Raw genomic sequence first — 19,425 nt, 5'->3', positions numbered from 1 at the left:
CGGTAAGGTGTACAAAGGGGTACGAAGAGTTGGTCTTTTAGGAAGACTTCTCATAAAGAGCCAAGACCACTTCCTAAATTAACAAGTATTTGTCTTTTTTTTTTTTTTTTTTTTTTTTTTTTTGTCCTTCAGAGAGACAATAAAATGAAGGGAGTGAAAGCACAGAATAGGAACTTGAAATACAACTGCAATAATTACTCATGCAATTGGCCTTCTCCAGGTGGCATTATAGAAACCTCCAGAGTACCACAGTTTACGCTTTTGCAAAGAGAGCTCTTACACCACTGTGTAACACAGCTACTGCTTCCTTAAGCCTTTCAGGAAATGAGGCCCAGGTATTTTTCCAAAATCCCACAGGATTTCTACTTTAACATAAAGGACCAGATGCAACCTAGAATAACTTAAGAACTGTGAAGATGAGTGGTACTAGATCCCAGGGATGGGACACAGGCATCACTGCACGGACACACTTGATTTCACAGTGATGAGCATACACACGTAGCTGGTTCGAGGCACAAGCTGTGACTTATCATTAGAAAATAAGGTAAAATCCAGTTCAAAATCCACATCTCATGATTTCTGGTCCTTATTCAGCACAAGTCAGAGTGCTTCCTATCTGCGTATCACACTCACGTTAGATCTTCCTCAAGGCTTGTTGTGGGTGTAGCATGAAGAAAACCAGATGTTTGGCTTAATCAAGGGTGTTCAAGTTACAGGAGCCATGCTCACAGGAAGCTTTTCACAACAGGAGAGCTGAGCTCTGCTGCCCCACAAAGGACTCTGGTCCTGTGACTGCTACAGTTCAGTCTTTAACATTCTGGGAATAATGTGATCATAGCCTTTCCTTCTGGTCACGTTATAGGACAGGAATTTAGAGTATTCAGTCAAGAGGTTCTCCCAGTAACAGGTGACATCATCCATCTGCAAGTGGTTTATAATGAATTGGCTTCCCCTAGAGGAAAGATTACCAAGAATATCTTAAAGCACAGAATTTAATAATAATAAATAATAGTTTACATTTCAGTCAGCTGAGTTACACCAAGCCCTATTCAGACCATTTAATATTCAATTGACTCATTTGACCCTTAGCTCTATATTATAATATTAATACTTGCATTTAGAAATAGAACTTAGTATTTCTTCCCTTAAAAACGAACAGATTACCACCCAATGCTCATCAAAAGTACTTAATTACCTCAAAATTCCACAGCTTGGGATATATATGTGAATGTGTACATATTTTTCTTCAGGTAGTTTTGGGGTTTTTTTGTAGTACCAGGGATCAAACTCAGGACCTTGGGCTTGCCAGGCAGGCGCTTAAGCCACTGAGCTATCTCCCCAGTCCTCCCCAGGTAGTTTTATTTCTGAATTGTCTGTCAGGAGACTAAGGTATAGATATTATCATGGTAACAATATTCAGGTAACTTTAGCTAGGGCAAAATGGAGATGGCAAACTGGGTGAAGTGGCCCACAACTGTAATCCCAGCACTTGGGAGGTTGAGGAAGCAGGACTGACAAAAGTTTGAGGCCAGCCTGGGCTACATAGTGAGTTCAACACTAGCCTGGATTAGATAGTGGACCCTGTCTCCAAAAACAAAAACAGGAGGGACCAAGTAAAAAAAGGGAAAATGAACACAGCTTACCTTTCAGCAATTTCTTGAGCTATATCATCATTTGCTTTCACAAATTGCAACAGTTCCCTACAATGAAAAGAATTATTAAGACTCTGAAACGTATATAAAACTCATTAATACTAAGTCAGAAAGGCCACTAATTATCTTTAGTCATGTGGACAGTATGTTATTTCTTTAAGGTAAAGATATTAGGGTGACATTGGCCAAGCAATGGCCGTGACTCATCCACATGGCTGCACTGACAAAGGTTCTACAATCTGAGGTACAGGATCTCAGGATAAATCCTGAGGGCATTTCACTGATCTTCTCAGACCAAAAAGCTACAACTCTTGTTGCATAGGTCCTGCTTTACCTTGGTCTTAACCATCCAGTAGAAAAGTATGAAGACGAAATATAGGAAATAAAGCCATGCTGTTAAGTTGAGCTGTGGGGGACTCAGGTCAATAATTTCTGACATTGCCAGTTAAACAGAAGACCCAATGCTATTATGGGTTACTGGACTCTTTTAGAATGTTTTGCTGAGTTTACACACCTATAATATTCAATAACGGAACTTAGGAAAAATGGGGTATACCGATGAATGTCCATTTTGTATCTGTGTATTCAAAGTGGTTGGGATAGATATATAGTTGCATTCTCTTAATGAATAGAATGATTTGTTCTAATGGGGTTTGTAAATAGGATCACAAGTCCACATCTTGTACAGCAATTAACCACTAAGAAGAATATATGCAGTGTAATATTTGTTGAAACTGTCCTAGCAATTTGATTTGAAACTGTCTCATTGCTATCTGTTTATCAATAAAACTTTGAAAAAAAAAAGATATTAGGGTGATTACAGGAAAAAAAAAAAAAAAAAAAAGCTTAGGCCAGAAAAACAAACAGCGTAGGCTAGAGGGCATGGTGGCACACGCTTGCAATCCTAGTACTATGGGGGCCAAGACAGGAGGACTCCACGTTTGAACCCAGCCTGAGCAACTTAGTAAGACCCTGTCTCACAATTATAGATTTTGGACATATTTGAGAAAAAAATAGAAATGTTCAGTGATATACTAAAACTTAAGAGTAAAAAAATCATTTCCATTTGTCTCCAAATTCTTTTTGTTTGTTTTGTTTTTGTGAGACAGAGTCTCACCATATAGTTCAGGCTGGCCTTAACCTCGGATAATCCTCTTGCCTCAGCCTCACAGGTAGTGGGGTCACAGGCACACATTACCATGTACAGACTCTGTTTCCAAATTCTTGTGCTGGCCCCAGAAGCAGGAATGGGATTCACATATTTTGCCTCACTGTATCTCTCCCAGTATCTTCCCATCATGAGAGGTAATGTAAGCTTTCCTTGGGTAAGTTTCATGTTATAGCTGAAATCCCACTTGATAACATAGCAGGATGAAATAGCCCTATCTTTGGTCTTTGAAAGACTGGATCCCTTTTTACTTTATAATGTCTGAATATTAACTGGAACCAGGATTAAAGCACTCTTGAATTCAATCCCACTCACAGCTTGTGTGGGAAGGAATCCAACACTATATAATATGTGCAAACCAAGTAAGTGGGAATAAAGTAGTCACTGGGAAACATCAAGAGTAAATGTCCTAAATGGCTGGACACTGCGGCCAACTGCAGGGTCCTTCGAGACTCAACTGAAAGATAGGTACTTACTGGACATTGGAGAGATCTGTTTTCACTGGGATATAGTGAACCCATGGCTTCAGCTGTGGATAGAAGAACTCTATCCACTCTTTGCCAACATGGAAAACAAGCGAACCACATAGAAAGAGGTGTTTGAACCGGAAACTTGCAGCTACACCCCGAAAATTAAACAGATACCTGGAAAAAAAGAACAAAATACCTGTATAGTTTATGCCTGCTGCTACAAATACAATCTTTTTTTTTCTTATTCCCCCCTCTTGTGATTCCTCTCCTTCCTTCTCATTTGCAGTTTGGCAGGACTCATCAGTATGCCTCTACAGGGTCACTATAAACTTCTTGCTTTTCCAGGACTAGGGCTGTACACTGCTGTGGGAATGTCAGCTAAGAAACAAGAGGGACACTTTTTCCAGACAGTTCTAGGTAAGTTCAGAAGCTGTGTGGTGCGTGGAAAGATTACAAAGCCCAGAAGGAAATAATAGACTGTTGTGGATTTGGAACATACTTAAGAAAAAACAGGAATGTTCAATGATGCACATTAAAAATCAAGAGTGAAAACAACTTCATAGGCTTATCTGTCTATGCCTAGCATCTGTAACTAGATACAGCCTCCAAAGTCTTGTTTCTCCACTAAGGACATCCCATCTGGTCAAGGACAATCCTTTCTTGGACATTACCTCCTTCTCTGAAGTGAAGGGGAAAGAGACATAACCTCATCAACCTTCAAAGAAATGCTAGGTGGAAAAAGGCTATCTTAGTCCACTGCACTGGCATAGACCTACAACCCCAGGATTCAGGAGAACTGGCATGACTTCAAAGCCAGCCTGGGCTGTACAGTCAGTTCAAGGCCACCCTTACTTACATAGTAAGACCCTGTCTTACCTCACCTTCCACAAACAAAAAACAAACATAAAAACTATCTTAGAAAACAGTAACATTTTCTTTTCAGCATTTCTTACACATGCATCTCTGTCTCCAAACAATTACCCTTACCCTACAGTTGTGGGTGTATAATCAGCATTCTTATCTCTGAATCCCACCATCATGCCCTCTATGCCTGTGCTTATGTGCTTAACACAATCTTAGTCCTGGCACACATGAATCACACATCACATATATGCTGAAGCTCAAACCCAAGGCTGTACCACTGAGCTACATACTCAGCCCCTCATTATCTTAACCCAATAAATAGTTAGACTTTTTTTGTTTTTGTTTTTGTTTTTTTTTGCGGTACCAGGGATTGAACTCAGGACCTTGCACTTGCCAGGCAAGTGCTTATTCTAAGCTATCACCCTGGCCCCAACCTGATAAATACTTAGCCTCATTTCAACTCTTGGATGGGCAGCATATGGAAAAAGAATATCCCAACATTTTAATTAATGGTGAGCTCTCCAGAAGCAGGGAAGTTTTTCATTCCTTTCCATAGTTCCCATAGAACTCAGGTCGATATATAGTAGAGCCTCAGCTAAATGAATTAATGCCAGATCTTAGTATTAAATTTCTCATCCAAAGCGAAGCTATTTCAGAAGCAATATGGAAAGTAGGAGTCAGGAGCTCAGGAAGTCATACTTGTATTTGCAGTGATCCACAAGATGGACATCTTTAGCTGCTGGTTTTCCCAAGGTATCCTTTAAGTAAAAAAGTCATTGGTATTAGTAGTAGTAGTAGCGTTTCTGAGCAACCCATGCATAGTAAACATTATTAAACTTTTAATAACTCATTTAAGCCTCATACTAAACATATGCTGGGGGTGTTATTATTCTCAACAAGTGGACGAGAAGTCAAGGTTTTCAGAAGTTTAGAAACTTGTTGAACATCATGTGACCTTACGACTTTAACGTGGGGCTGTCTGAACAGAATTTAAGCTCACCAGAAGCCATGCTGCTTCATGCTTTGAACTCAAGAGGGCACAACCTGCAACCCACCTCACTGTGGGTAACTACACATACAACACTGGCTGCTGGACTCAGGAGGACAGCACACACACAAACTTTGTTGGGGATGGAAGGCAGTTAAAAACGTATTAAAATCATTACCAATATTTATATGTGGCAGGATTACTTCTTAGAGAAATACAAAGTTTCAATTTTTCTTAGATAAAATACAAAGCAAGATCTGGAAACTATTCCCACTTGGTAGCAACCAACTGCATCTGTTAGTTTTCTCTCTGGCTCACTCCCCGAGTTCTTGAGCTGGCTTCTGGGGGCACTGAATGGAAACCCATGTACATCCCACCCTCTCTAGGGGATAGGGAGCTTGACAAGGGCAGTTCGTCTCCTTGGCTTTTACTGCCCCTAAGTAAACACTAACAATTTGCATGCTAAATGCATTTTTTGTACTTTAACTGAACAGTTTCTTAGACTCACTTGCTCAAAGCTGTATCAAACGATACATACTTATCAGATACATTTAATTCTTCCTCAAGAAGTTGAAACCTTTTTTTATAGCATCTTCATATGACATGGAAATTTCATGTGAGGGAATTTAGGGCTTTGAGTTCATTAATTAAGACAGTAAACCATAGATTTAACACATTCACAATGAGGCAGTAATGTATGTCTTGCTGCAGGTGGCTTGAGCCACTGGCGGTACATGCACAGCTGTCCCATTGGTGGCACAGACAGATTTAAATGCTTTTATTGCCCTTCTACAAATAAAATTATAAAACTCCTACTGATGGGACTGTCATGCATGTTCCACCAGTGGTTCAAGCTGGTGGGAATGTGACAAGAGGACAGACACATATTCTAGACTAAAAGACACAATTTCTGGCTTCACCTTAGAATCCTTTGGGGTGTTTTTAAAAATTGAAGATTCCTGGCCTTCTAGGAATGGATTCATTTGATTCACTGTTTAAGCTCTTTGGTTGCACTATTATAGCTGGAGTTAAGAACCCTTAGTTTAAACCAGGGTTTGGCAAATGGCAACTCACAGGACAGATCCAATGCACCACTTGGTTTTGTAGAATCCATTTTCAAAAAAAAAGCAGAAGTACCTTATGTATGACCTGTGAAAACTACATGAAATTCAAATTTCAGTAACCATAAATAAAGTTTTATTAGGAAAGAGGTGTGCTTATTGGTTTACCTGTTCCCTCCGGCTGCTTTCACCCTGCCACAGCAGGGGAGAATAACTAAGATAGAGACCACACGGACTACACAAATGAAGTCTTCCCTATCTGGCTTTCCCAGGAAAAGCTTCTGACCTCTGGTTAAACCTCCATAGTGGTATAATATAGTTGGCATAGCATGGCCAGAAAAGGAATGCATGTCTGAAATAGAAGAATTGACTTCTGTGCTCATACTGGGTGGTGGAACTTGCTCTGTCAACATTTATCTCACCACTGAGAGAAAACCCAACTTCAGATTCTACCCAGGTGGCAGTGTTCTCTGAGTGAGAATGTTCACTGCTGTAGTTCTATTCAGATGTTTGCTGATTACTTTCATAGATTTCCAGGCTTGGTTTTTGGTGTACTCTGCATCAACAAGTTTTGGATTTTTCCGAGATAGAAGAATGAGAGGATCCCGTTCTGGACTTGTCCTATAAAAGAAGCAGAGGACACATAACTATGTGGCCTATACTCTAAGACTGTTCCCATAACTGAAAGGTGAGTAGACCAGGATTTGGGCAATGGCTTCCAGCACAGATGGATAATTCACTGGCTTCTGAATTATCCACGCTTGCCATGCCCAAAGGGTGCAGTGGGGAGATAGCGGGTACTGCAGCACCTAGGGAGTGTGGGCTGGCTGCACTGTACCCTTTAGGGAGAGAGCGCTAGCTTTTCTTAGCTAGCATCTGGTCTCAGAAGATGTGCTGTTCTGGTCTCTATAGATGCATGCCATGGAAAGTTCATGTAGCCTTCCCTTTGAGGAAAGCTCATGCAGATCCTGTCATCACTGGTGCCCACAGCTATGTGACTAGGTAATTACCACTCACCAAAATAGCAACATGACCTTTGTTACGTACGCTTTATGAAGTCCAGCATAATATTTAAGACATAAAACAAAACAACTGAAAGGCTTTAAAATCTGAAACTGTTATGTGGAAAAAACTAGCTACATAGCACAGGGTCTTGACATATGAGGGGTTATGGATCCCCTGAGAATCTGAAAAATACATATCTTTTCATTTAATTTCAAGGAGTCCTAAAACTCCTGCAGACCAGCTATAAACCCTAAGTTAAAACTCTGTGGTCTCAAGAGCTGATAATCAGAAAAGTTAGGAACACTAAGTAGTAGGACCATATGTAACCTAAAATTTCCTGCCCAAGCTTGTAAACAGTTCACACAAAAACTGCAAAAGGAGGCCAGGGATATGACTCAGTGGTATAGCACCTGCCTGGCAAGCAAGAGGTGCTGAGTTCGAGTCTCGGTACCCACAAAAAACAAAAAAAATTGCAAAAGCTGCTGGGTTTTGTGGCACATGCCTATAATTCTAGCACTTGAAAGGCTGAGGCAAAGATTGCCGTGCGCTCAAGGCCAGCTGAGGTACATAAAAGAGTTCGAGGCTAGCCTGCTCTACATAGCGAGACCTTGTCTAAAAAAAAAGGCTTTTCACCCCACCCAAACTCTTCCCCTACCTTTTTTTTTTTTTTTTCGACTACTAGGAATTAAACCCAATGCCTTTGCACTAAGCTACACCCTCAGCCTTTTTTTATTCTTTGAGACAGGGTGTCAGTAAGTCTCTAGGTTGCTCAGGATAGGCTGGAACTTGTGCTCCTCTTGCCTCAGCCTCTCAGAGTGCTAGGATGACGATGTGCACCATCACACCTGCCTTTCTTCTCATGCATGGTCTTTTCTGTTCACTTGTCCCTTATATACCATATATCTAGCTTCTAGGCCAGCACTATTCTTGCAGCAGGGACAGAACACTGAACAGGACCGTGTCTCTACTCCCTCTGCATTTCCTTCTTTCCTTTTGTCTTTTTGAGACAGAGTCTTGCTATGCAGTTCAGGCTGGCCTTGAGTACACTTTGCACCCTTGAGCTCACTTTCTAACTCACAACAATCCTCCAGCCTCAGCCTCCCAAATGCTGGGATTATAGGCCTGTGCCATAACACCCGGCCTTTCTTCTCACACATTCCCTCTCCTTCCTATGCTCACCAGCCTCCGGCTGTCTGCTAAGCACTGTTTGGCAGCCATGTGGCCAAAGGGCTTCAAGTTACAGGACAAAGGAGCAGGAGGCCTGGAAACGATTCTGGTTCCCCAGCAGCAGCAAGCAGCAGAGTGGCCACAGGATAGCACAGGCTACCCTGAGGAAACGGTGAGCCTGAAGGCCCCATCTGCCCTGCTCACCCACAGGCTCGAGCATCTGGTGAACGCCTCTGAATTTCGGTTCTCGTCAGAGTGATTTAGGCAAATCACTGAAATCTTCTCTAATGTAAGATTCTGTGATTCCACACTTAGTTCTTAATTAGCTTTCTCTTTGAACCACAGAGTTTATTGTACTCTCAAGATTACTTATGTTTTCATGCATGGCTTAGAAGAATACTTTCGTAAAAGGTTACAAAAAATAATCACCTTGATCCTCGAAAGTATGCTGTAGAGTTTTTCTTTTTCCATGGCCACTGTGCTGCTGACCTAAAAATACAGGTTTTGATTAGTTTCTATGTATTTTCAACTACATAAGGATATGTTCTAACCATTTCTGAAGATCAGCTCAGGGATTCTCATTCATCTGTTCAACTTATTTGAGGCTGGGTCTCACTACGTAGTCCAGGCTGGTCTTGAATTCACTACATATCCCAGGGTGCCCTCAAACAGATGGTAATCCTCGGGCTTCAGCCTCATGAGTGCTGGGATTACAGGCTGGCACCACCATACCTGGCTATATTTTTAACTAAATCTGATGAAGGTCAGTAAAAAGAACAAGTCTAAAGGGCTTTATAATTCCTTTTGTTATCAGCTCATTGTTCTGGAGGGGCTTTCTAGAAATATCGACAAATCTCCCACCCCACTAATAAATTAACAACATTAATTTACCGAAAGAAAAGCTCCTGAACTCTAAATGGTGTGTTTAAGGCAAATGAGCAAAACCCTCATTCAACGTTAAAAAATAAATAAATAAATAAAAAAGTTTGATCCCAGGCGTGCTGTGCCGGCCCCACCCCCAGGGTGTGCTGAGATGGCAACTGAGACTGGGCGTGGTGGCGTGCACCTATAATCCTAGCGCTTGGGAGGCTGAAAACAGGAGGATCACTATGAATCCAATCTGTGCAGTGAGACCCTGTACACGTTGCACTAAATACTAAGTAAATAAATAAGGAACAGATGTAAAGGTTGTGTAAGATTTGTTTTTAAACTGTACAGTGTCTTTTTCTTTTTCTATAGTTAACACACACTACCCGATGTGTGTTTAGATAGCCCTGTCCTGTTCAATAGCCACTAACCTGGCCTCATACAGTACAGGGGCTGTAAAGTGGCATGGAAATTTAAAGCAGGTTCTTGTTGGTGCTCAGTGCAAATTAGTTATACATGAGGATGGTAGTTTTTCATCTTCAGTTGTCTCTGATGCAATTTATTCAAAGTAACTGTTGCTCTGTTAACTGGATATTCCATAATTAAAAAAAAAAAAAGTTGTAACTTTTGTTGACATTCTGAATGCTTCTAAATAAATACAATTTTTTTTATTAGTGAAATAAATAAATAAACAAGAAACCTCAGGGTGAAGATCCTGGGTGTATCCCACGTTCCACTGAATAAATAACCAAATGCCTAAGGCCAATGCAAATTAAAAAAAAAAAAAAAAAAAAAAAAAAAATATATTTTAAAAAAAAAAAAAAAAAAAAGAAAGTAGTTAAAGACTCATTCCTCTACCTCCTTAAAATTATGTTCAAAGCCAAAAGCGAGTGTGAGCTAGTGGTTTCAACATCAGGAGGCCTGAGGCAGCATCAGCCTGCACAGTACAGAGGACAACGTGCTCAGGACCCCGGACCACAAGCCCAGGTTTGCTGCTGATCTTCCATAAGTCACTTGACTCTCTGGGCTTCACTCCCAATCCCCTGAAATAAACAGTTGGACAAAGATGTTTTGTCGATCTGGTTGTACAAAATATGAGACATGGTTACATTTTAAAAATTCTCCAAATTGTGGCTGCCGGAAGAGATTTGCATCTCCCCACAGGGCTTTGGCTGCTCCTGGGGACGGGGCTCTCTGATTCTTCAGGAAGCAGGTGCACTCTTTAGTCTTTAAACTTCCAGCTGTCCTTGGAGAAATGATACATATTCACAGAAATTTGAATTAAGTTTTTGCTGTCTTTCCCAGAGAAGACTTAACATGGGATATATTCCAGAAGTTAAGCATTAGTGCTGATTTTTTTTTTTTTTTGGGGGGGGGGATTCTGGTTTGACTTTGTTTTATGGCTTGAACCCAGAGTCTTTGCACCAAACTATATTTTCCCTACTATACTACTCCTCCATCTTTTTTTGACACACACAAAAATTAACATATAGCCTCGGCCTCCAAAGTGCTGAAATTACAGCACACACCATCAGGCTTGGTTTAATCAAGTACTAATGCTTCTTAAATCATTTCTGTAAAATGCACATAACTATAGCTTAAATGAGCGCACCACTTACACGCTGAGATCATGCCAGGTAGGAGTCAGTCCACAAGTCGAAGTACATTTCAGTCACAAAGAAGATCTAAATTAAGGTCGCATTTAACTTGCTTTTTGGTTTTTTTGAGACGGTGTCTTACTAGCCCAGGTTGGCCTGCAACTCAGTGATCCTCCTGTTTCAGCCTTCTGAGCTGGGATTATAGGTGTGTGCCAGTAACCTCAAACTGCTGTGAACAGGCGCTGGAGATAACTAAGAGACCACCACGCCCCATTATGCCTACCTAACGCACTCAGTTATCAAGGATCAAGTATATTTATGTTCTTCCAAGGACCTTTCCACCTCCTCCCACATCGTGGCCATCCATTTTTCACCTAGAGAATCTTTACAATGAAGAAAATTTAAAAAATAAATCTAAAAGCTCTCATCACCTTCCCCACAAGGGCGCTGCTGATGGTTTAGGAAAGACTCTTCTGCCCTGTTGGTAAGTATGGAAATGCTTTTTTTATATGTGCTCAAGGCCAGGGAGAATGCTCAGTGGAATAAGCACTTCCCTGGCAAGCGCAAGGGCATGAGTTCAATCCCTGGTTCTGCCATAAATAAATAAATAAATAAATACATGCTCAAAATTCTTTAGGCTAGAAACAATTTTCTATCTTTTATTTTTAACTTAAAAGTCAGTTACTTTCAGGTAAATATTGCCCCTATTCTACTCTTTAGTTCAAGAAAATCCACAGAACAGGAGAAATAAAGCCTCTCTATGGGACCTACCTTACCAGATCTTCTCTGAAGAGGTCCCATCGCCCAAGACCTGTAGGATAAAGTGGCCAAACAGCAGGTCCCCCTTCCCAAAATGTCCATGCGGGATACATGATGTCATGGTACTCTGACGTCTTCATAAGGGAAAGAAAGGCCGTTGTAAGTCTTGAACAGAGCAAGAGGCAAACTGCACTCATGACACAGGGTAAGAGGAAAGGCCCCGCTCTAATGCCAACTGTACTGGCATTGATTCTGCAATCTACACATTAGAACACCAAAATGACCATAAAGTGAAACTTTGTTAAGCTCACCAAATCCCAGAGTTTGGAGCCATAGTAAAGCTCAGTGTGTTTAGTTCCTCAAAATTCTGTTTTACTGTATGATGTACATCCTTAAGCTTTTTAGTTTAGGGAAATAATAGGCCCAATTCTGAAAAACCATGAGTTCTCTCCTCGTTAATGACTCCTGTGATTACCCTTGGAGTTTCCACTGCTTTGCTCATTCTTAGTTATTTCCTACCATGCTTTTTGGCTTTTCTGATTTTTGTGTTTTGTCTTGTTTTGTCATTTGTCTGGTTTGTGGAGGTACTCAGCTTTTACACAGAGCTGTAACCCCAGAGTTCTTTGTTATAGTTAGGCAGAGACTCATTAAGCGACTAAGTCACCAGGCTGGCCTGGAACACCTCATCCTCCTGTCTCAGGCTCCCAGAGTGCTGACATTACAGGCATATGACACTATGCCCCATCTAGTGGCTGTTTTGAGAGCATGCACTAGGAAATACAATGTAATGTCAAGAGTGAGGGACTGGAGGCTGGGGATATAGCTCAGTGGCACAGTGCCCGCCTGGCAAGCACAAGGTCCTGAGTTCGAAAAAGAGTGTGGGTTCTTCAAACAGATCATGTGAGTCTGAAAATGAACTCCATATCTCTGGAATTCTAGAATTCTCTCTGGAATCTCTCTATACTTCTGTTTCCTTTTCATGGTATTGGGGGAAATAATATCAATATCATTTATCTGTTAGCTTAGTTTATGAATTCTTAACACATGTAAGAACTTGGGACAGTATCTGGTACTTAGTAAGTATTCAGTAATTGTTAAGTAGTGGTACCTAACACTGTGGCACTATTAAGTTCACACTGATTGGGCAGCAAATGCTTGGTGACTCACTGATGGGTTAAGAAGGGCCAATAAGGAAAAAGTACATTTCCAGGTGTCTTATGAGGAAAGTGTGACATCATCTGTTGCTTTTCATGGTCATCTTTATTCAACATCTGGCCAGTGAGATGTTGGTCTCGCTACTGTTTCTTCACTGCAAATACATGTGCAATATGCTGTTTGAGTTCTCCTAAACCTTAAAAACATGTGACCCATCTAGTACTTCCTACCTAATGGATGTTAAACGGAAGGTTGACAGGCTAAAATCCTTCCTTGGAAACTAGACATCACTGATTTTAAAAAGTGAAATGGAAGAGAAAAATGAAAGGAAAGTAAGTGTACTGACGGTTATACTTCATGACCCACACAAACAACAGATTAAGTAACAGACACAAAGTCCTTACTGACTTACATGGGAGCCTCTAGCTGTTCTTCTGGGAGTTTCATGACAAACAATGGGACCAAGCACTTTTGAGAAATGAGGCTAAACCACAGGCAATGCAATACAAATGTGGCCTCAGCCCACTTGCAACACAGGAAATAAACAAGTCTAGAGAGAAAGTAAACTGTGATAAAGAAAAAGTGGGAATTAAAGGGCTCTCTGCTTTGGAAAAACCAAGTCAGAGATGGGGTTCCTTTTCCCAACATCCATGGAGGGTTTCCCTAAATCTACTCTCCCCCACAGCACCTTCCAGCCTCTGTCTTCTAACCTCACCGTCTTCACCCCCAAACGCTTCCATACCTGGTCTCTGGGGAACCAAGGCCCATCCCTGTCAGTACACCATCCACATATACCAAGACTGTCAAGATATTCAGTGCTCAACATCTTTAAGCCCATAGGTGTGTCTCAGCTACTGCTACCTTCCATGGTGACTATCCCAGTATCTCTGCAATACACTGCCTGGGCCAAACCATGTGGAGCTATCTAGCACCATCAGGTGTACTTTTAGCCCTGCCAGACCCCTGGGATGTGGTGATAGATAGGAAAGATCAAAATATCATTTGCATTATCTAGGCAAGCATTCTACTTTCCTAGCTCTACAAATATTTCGGAGCAAGGGCACTCCCTAACTCCAAAGTCGTGATCTTTCTTGGATCCTTGTAGGCTCTGGAGGACCTCAGAGCCCCACCTAAAGGCCTTGCAGGGTTCTAAGGCCTCTTAGTTCCTAGCTTCCACCCCCAGTCTTACAGGCACTTAAGCCAACTTGCATTACTTATACATCCTTGAGTCTCACTGCTTGACTGTGACCTAACAGAGACATAGACCCACTCCTGGACCTCAGGCTCTGTCCTTACCCCTATCCACCACGAGCTACCTCAGGATGATAATCTCTTGCTAGCACCCTAAAGGACCACCAGCTGTTCCCTCCACCTTCATGTGTTTACCTTACTGAAGGAGAAGACTGGGACAGCAGGCTCCATCCATTTAGGAACTTGAGGATAGTCACGCACATTGATCACCATCTCCACATCAGGGAGGTGCCCAATAACTTCCAAAATAAAGTGCTCCACACCACTACACCTGCCAACCAGAAAACAGTCACCACAGTGGTTCCCTGCAGGCTCTAGGACAATGAAAGGTTCCAATCCTGTCTTAAAGTGACATAAGCCAGTGTTCAGAAAGCAATGCTGCTAAACAGCCTGGTCCGTTTTTCTTTCTTCTATTTTTTTCAGAACCAGGGACTGAACTCAGGCCCTTGTACTTGCTAGGGAAGCGCTTATTCTACTGAACCATCTCCCTGGCCCTCTGGTCCATTTTTCTGTAAGTTACCATTTACAGCTAAGCTGTTTCAGGTTATAACACAATAATATTTTCCCAATAAATCACCTTAGCTTTGAAGGGAATATTATTGTTACTCCTACCACTTCTCTGTTCATTTCCAGTTTTTTCTTTATTTCCCCTATACAGACAGTTTAACAGGCAAGACATGCATTTTAATAGGAACTGAAATAGCTCGTGTCTGTCTTCCTCAGGCTTTGTTTCTCAGAAACATACTGCTATAGTTAGGATCTGGGATGTCCCCAGGAGGCCCACATGTTACAGGCTCTGTCCTCTGCGTGGTGCTATGGGGAAGTGGTGGAAAACTTATGCAAGAGGTAGAGCCTAGTGGGAGGCTAAGTCATGGGGAGAGACCATTGTAGGAGACCATGGGGACACCATGATGGGATCCTGCTCTCTCTTTTGCCTCCCAGCTACCATGACACCAGGAACCTGCTCCACCATGCATTCCCGCCACAATATGCTGCCTCACCACAGGCAAAAAGCAATAGGGCCCAAGAAACATGTGCTCTGTCAGAGTAAATCCTTCCTATTGCTAAATAGCTCAAGGATTTTGTTTAAATAATAGGAAGCCAATTAACACAGACACCATCTTTATTTCTAGGTTAAGCATGTTTTATTCTTTTTTTGTTTTTGAGACCAGTGTTTTGCGATGCAATTCAGGCTGGCCTTGAGCTCACTTTGTAGCCCAGGCTGGTCTCAAACTCATGGAGTGCCTTCTGCCTCAGCCTCATGAATGCTAGGATTACAGACATGTGCCACCACTCCCAGCCCTAGGTTAAACCTAAATAATTTATGAAGAAAGAAAACCTTTCATTGGCTATCTTCAAGTTAAATACAGAACACTATTAAAATTAGCTTTGCAAGGGAGAAAAAATGTTTATATGATCCTGAGGACTATAACTTTATTTTCTGACTGAACTCCCTCGGATTCTCTGATTTTTTTGGTTTTTGAAAGTCTTGCTATGTAGCCAAGGCTGTCCTCAAATTTGTGGTGCTCTTCCTGACTTGGCCTCCCAAGGGCAGATTGCAGGCTTGTGCCACCATACCTGGCTTCCAGGGACTTCTTTCTCATTTTCTGTTTGCTTGTCTCAGACAGGGTTTTGCTATGTAGTTCAGGCTGGCCTTGAACTCACTTTGTAGCCTATGCTAGTCTCAAACTTGTAGTAATTCTCCTGCCTCAGCCTACTCAGTCTGAGGATTTCTTTGAAGGAAAAAAAACACTGATGGTTTTGCATGTTTATGTCCCATTCTTGGAGGTCCTCAACAGCAACATACTAGGGCAACATTCTAAGACTTAATCAAAATTCTCTGGCACCAGGCCAGAGAGATAGCTCAGTTGAATAAGCACTTGCCTGGCAAGCACAAGGTCCTGAGTTCAATCCCCAGTTAAAAAAAAAATTCTTGCACCATGGAAATGACTGCTCAGAAGTTTTATAAACCAGGTACGATGGAATACACCTATAATCCCAGCACTTAGAAGGCTAGGGCAGGAGAATCACAAATTTGAGACTAGCCTAGATTGCACAATGAGATGCTATCTTAAATTAATTAAAAAATTTCTCTCTAGGGAGATAACTACAAAATATCAACGGTTAGTGAACATAGGTATTCAGCTATACTAATGATAAACAAATGTCAATGAAATGATGATTTTACAAGTCCAACTGGTAAAGATCAAAAAGTCTAGGCCAGATATGAAAGTTCACCTGCAATTTCAGCAGTCTAGAAGGAGGACCCACAAGTTTCAACCCAGCCTATGCAACTTGGTGATTTAGAGACACTCAATAAATACTTAGGCTTCTATTTCTCCTTCATTCCAGCTCACCCTGCTAGACCTCATCAGCCTGTATACCATAGCTACTACTGCCAGTGTAGGAAGAGAAAAAAGGGCAGAACCACAGCCAGGCCTGAAGAAGAAAAAGGCCTTGATAGAGAAGCTGGTAAAAAAAAAAAAAAATTCCCAAGCAAGAAGAAGAGCTTGTTATTTCTGTATTTTGCATTTGCCCTGAAATATGAGACAGGATTTGCTAGTTATTCCCCCTCAGTTGGCTTCTAAGAGAAGTATCAAGTAAGACTGCAGATACAGGGCTGGAGAGATGGCTCAGCAGTTTAAGCACCTGCCTCGCAAGCACAAAGACCTGGGTTGTATCCCTGGTACCGCATGCTGTGCTGGCCCTGTGCCAAGCCGGCCACCAAAACTGGGCATGGTGGCATATGCCTATAATCCCAGTGCTAGGGAGGCTGAGACAGGAAGATCACCACAAGTCCACACTGCATAGTAAGACTCTGTACCAAATTAATAAATAAAAAGACTAAAAAAAAAAAAGACTGCAGATACAAATATCAGAGGATAACATCTATCTCTTAAGTCTTACCTTGAGGGAAACATGCAGTCGCTTTCTCGGTATAGTCTATTCTTAATGACCTGATAGTGGGTCCCTAACTTCCGTCCAACCACTTCTGCCATCATCTTCCTGGAGATGCCACCTCGGAAAGGTGACAGATCTTCTTCGATGACACTGTAAAGAATTGGAATCCTTGAGGCAAGCAGGCCAAGACAGTGGTGTCATTCTGTCCACTTCCTGAGTGCATCTGAGTTTAAAGCTAGAAAGAATGGTGGTCAGGACTCCAGATGTGAGAAGGCCCTTGCCTCCATGGGGGAGGGGGCATTTGCCTAGCATGAGGCTCTGGGTTTATTCCCCAGTACTGCCAAAGAGGCAGAGGGATGAGATGGCAGGAACAAGGAACAAAACAACATCAGTGATCAAGATACAACACAGCCAGGGGCCGGGGAGATGGCTCAGTGGAATAAGCACTTCCCTGGCAAGCGCAAGGACCTGAGTTCAATCCCCGGTTCCGCAAAAAAAAAAAAAAAAGACTAAAAACAAAACCAGAAAAAAAGATACAACACAGCCAAAAAAGAGTCAGGACAAGGCTCCATCTCGATTGCCCCTCCTGGTCTGATCCATATTCCCCTCTGATAGCCATGCTACATCCACGTCCTCCCAGCCTTGCATCCCTATCAACACCTCTGTGTATGAACCCTGCAGAAGGCACCATCCATCCTCACAGTCTAACACAGCCTCCCTCCATACATATACCCCCAAGAAGCCTGCTAGCAGTAGTCAGATAATAAGCTGTTTTGTATCTCTTGTAAAGCTTAGTATACAGTAACTTTTCCCAAAGTAGCATAAGCATCAGTGAGCTTTTGAAGCATCAGAACAACAGGATAGGGAGCTACAAGGACTCTGTTCAGCTGATGAGGACTCTGAGGACCAGCAAAGGTAAATATTTGGCTTGTCACATTGGTAATTAGAATTGTGACTAGAAGCCCAACTATGTTTTCAATGTATGTAGTTATCTCTGTACCACACCAAGCCCCAGACTAAGTGTATACGTTAAATATAACCAACAAGAAATTATTAGATTTATTACTAAGTATTTTCATTCCTTCAACAGTATTTATTGAGTACACTCATTGAGAAACAGTACCGGAAACACAACACAGACATAGGCCTGAGCCGGTTAAGTTGGTGCATGGCTGTAATCCCTGCACTCTGGGAGGCTGAGGCATCAGGAGCTACAAATTCGAGCTCAGCCCAGGAACAGTGACTTGTCTCAAAATAAAAACTTCAGGAAGGACTAGGGGTGTAACTCAATGTGAAGCCCTTGGGCTCAATTCTGTCTCAGGCCTCAATGGGGAAAACAGCCACTCACAGAGACTAAATCTCACAGGAAATTAGGGTAACACTCAGACCAGGAGCCTCTCTTCCTCTAGTGAATCTCCATTGTGAAGAGTGAGGAGAAAGACCTCAGGGATCTTTTCCTCTTTGAAGAAATGCTTGGCTCTAAGCATTGCAACCAAGGACTCTCAGTGATCTCAGGGTATTTTTCTGTGACAAGAATTTAGTTCTCAGTGACAGGTCCAGAACTCACCCGTGGTAGCAGCTGCAGTTTTGACTGGAACATGGTTCATAATTCTCCAAAGCCCTGTTAATTTGATCAATAAATACTTTCCATTTTGAACCTTCAAAAAGTGAATTAAAGAAGAGTCAATAAAATGCCCCTGAGCATTCTTACTTGCTAGCATCAGGCAGGCAGGCAGCCAGCACGAACAGACTCGAACCAGCAGAAATCCCCTTCCATCCCACTAGTGGAAACGAAAGCCTGGAAGACTCTTTCTGCAAATCGCCAGCGTTTAGATCAAGCCTGCTCCTCTGCCTGGGCCATCAAGTGTCTAAGAATTGGAAATGCAAGCTTAACGCTCGGCCCAAGAAGGCTGGCGATAAACTGAATTGTGACACGGATCGTCACCTTCTACTCATATTAAGCCCCATGGAAAGGATCGGTGAACAGCCACGGATATTAACCCTCCTGGTCTCTTCTGGCCGCACGCCCGCGCCCCTTCCCAAGGGAGCTAGGACTGCCCACGCTCGCCGAGGTCCCAACCCCGAGGACTGCAGCTCCGCGCGCAGCGGCCACGGCATCCTCCCGGCGCCGGCCGCGCGGGGGACGGCCTGGGCCTGCCGGAGCCCACCTGACTCCTTCTGGCGGCCCTGCGCGGGGGTTAGGAGTAGCAACAGCAGCCAGAGAAGAATCCGAGAGCTCGTCACCAGCTCCATCGCCCGCAGACCCACTGCGGAGTCCCGGAGCCGCGCGACGAAAGCGCTGCCCCACACAAAGATGGCGGCAGAGCGAGGGGGCGCCCCGCACAAAGATGGCCTCCCTACTCAAAGATGGCCGCCCGCTTGCCGCGCCCCCTCGCGGCCCTCGCCCCGCCCCGCGCTGGGAGCGGGGGCTTCCTAGGAAACCAGGCGACGGTAAGGTGCCAGGAAAATGCGCCCGATAATGGTAATTCCTTCCTTTCTGTGACATACTGGAAACATCT

The 19,425-nt window shown here is 42.7% G+C and overlaps 1 protein-coding gene across 2 annotated transcripts; it reads right to left on the bottom strand.

Moving 5' to 3' along the window:
* Positions 1-6: 6 nt before the first annotated feature.
* Poglut1 (protein O-glucosyltransferase 1) lies at positions 7-19,225 on the bottom strand. 2 transcript variants are annotated; one of them, XM_004633325.3, is made up of 11 exons: positions 19,075-19,225; positions 18,474-18,564; positions 16,913-17,056; positions 14,141-14,276; positions 11,612-11,733; positions 8,805-8,864; positions 6,725-6,824; positions 4,854-4,912; positions 3,297-3,464; positions 1,644-1,700; positions 7-952 (listed from the first exon to the last, which is right to left on the bottom strand). In XM_004633325.3, exons 1-11 carry the CDS (start codon positions 19,157-19,159, stop codon positions 796-798), a joined length of 1,179 nt encoding a protein of 392 aa, XP_004633382.1. In that variant the 5' UTR covers positions 19,160-19,225; the 3' UTR covers positions 7-795. The 2 variants fall into 2 exon arrangements, with proteins under 2 accessions (XP_004633382.1, XP_023573413.1); XM_023717645.1 differs by lacking the exon at positions 19,075-19,225 and adding an exon at positions 18,618-18,636 and having other exon boundaries at positions 18,474-18,527.
* Positions 19,226-19,425: the final 200 nt, after the last annotated feature.

Source organism: Octodon degus, unplaced genomic scaffold (assembly GCF_000260255.1).
Source record: "Octodon degus isolate 3935 unplaced genomic scaffold, OctDeg1.0 scaffold00053, whole genome shotgun sequence".
NCBI lineage: Eukaryota > Metazoa > Chordata > Mammalia > Rodentia > Octodontidae > Octodon > Octodon degus.
This window is presented reverse-complemented; position numbering and strand designations above follow the sequence as displayed.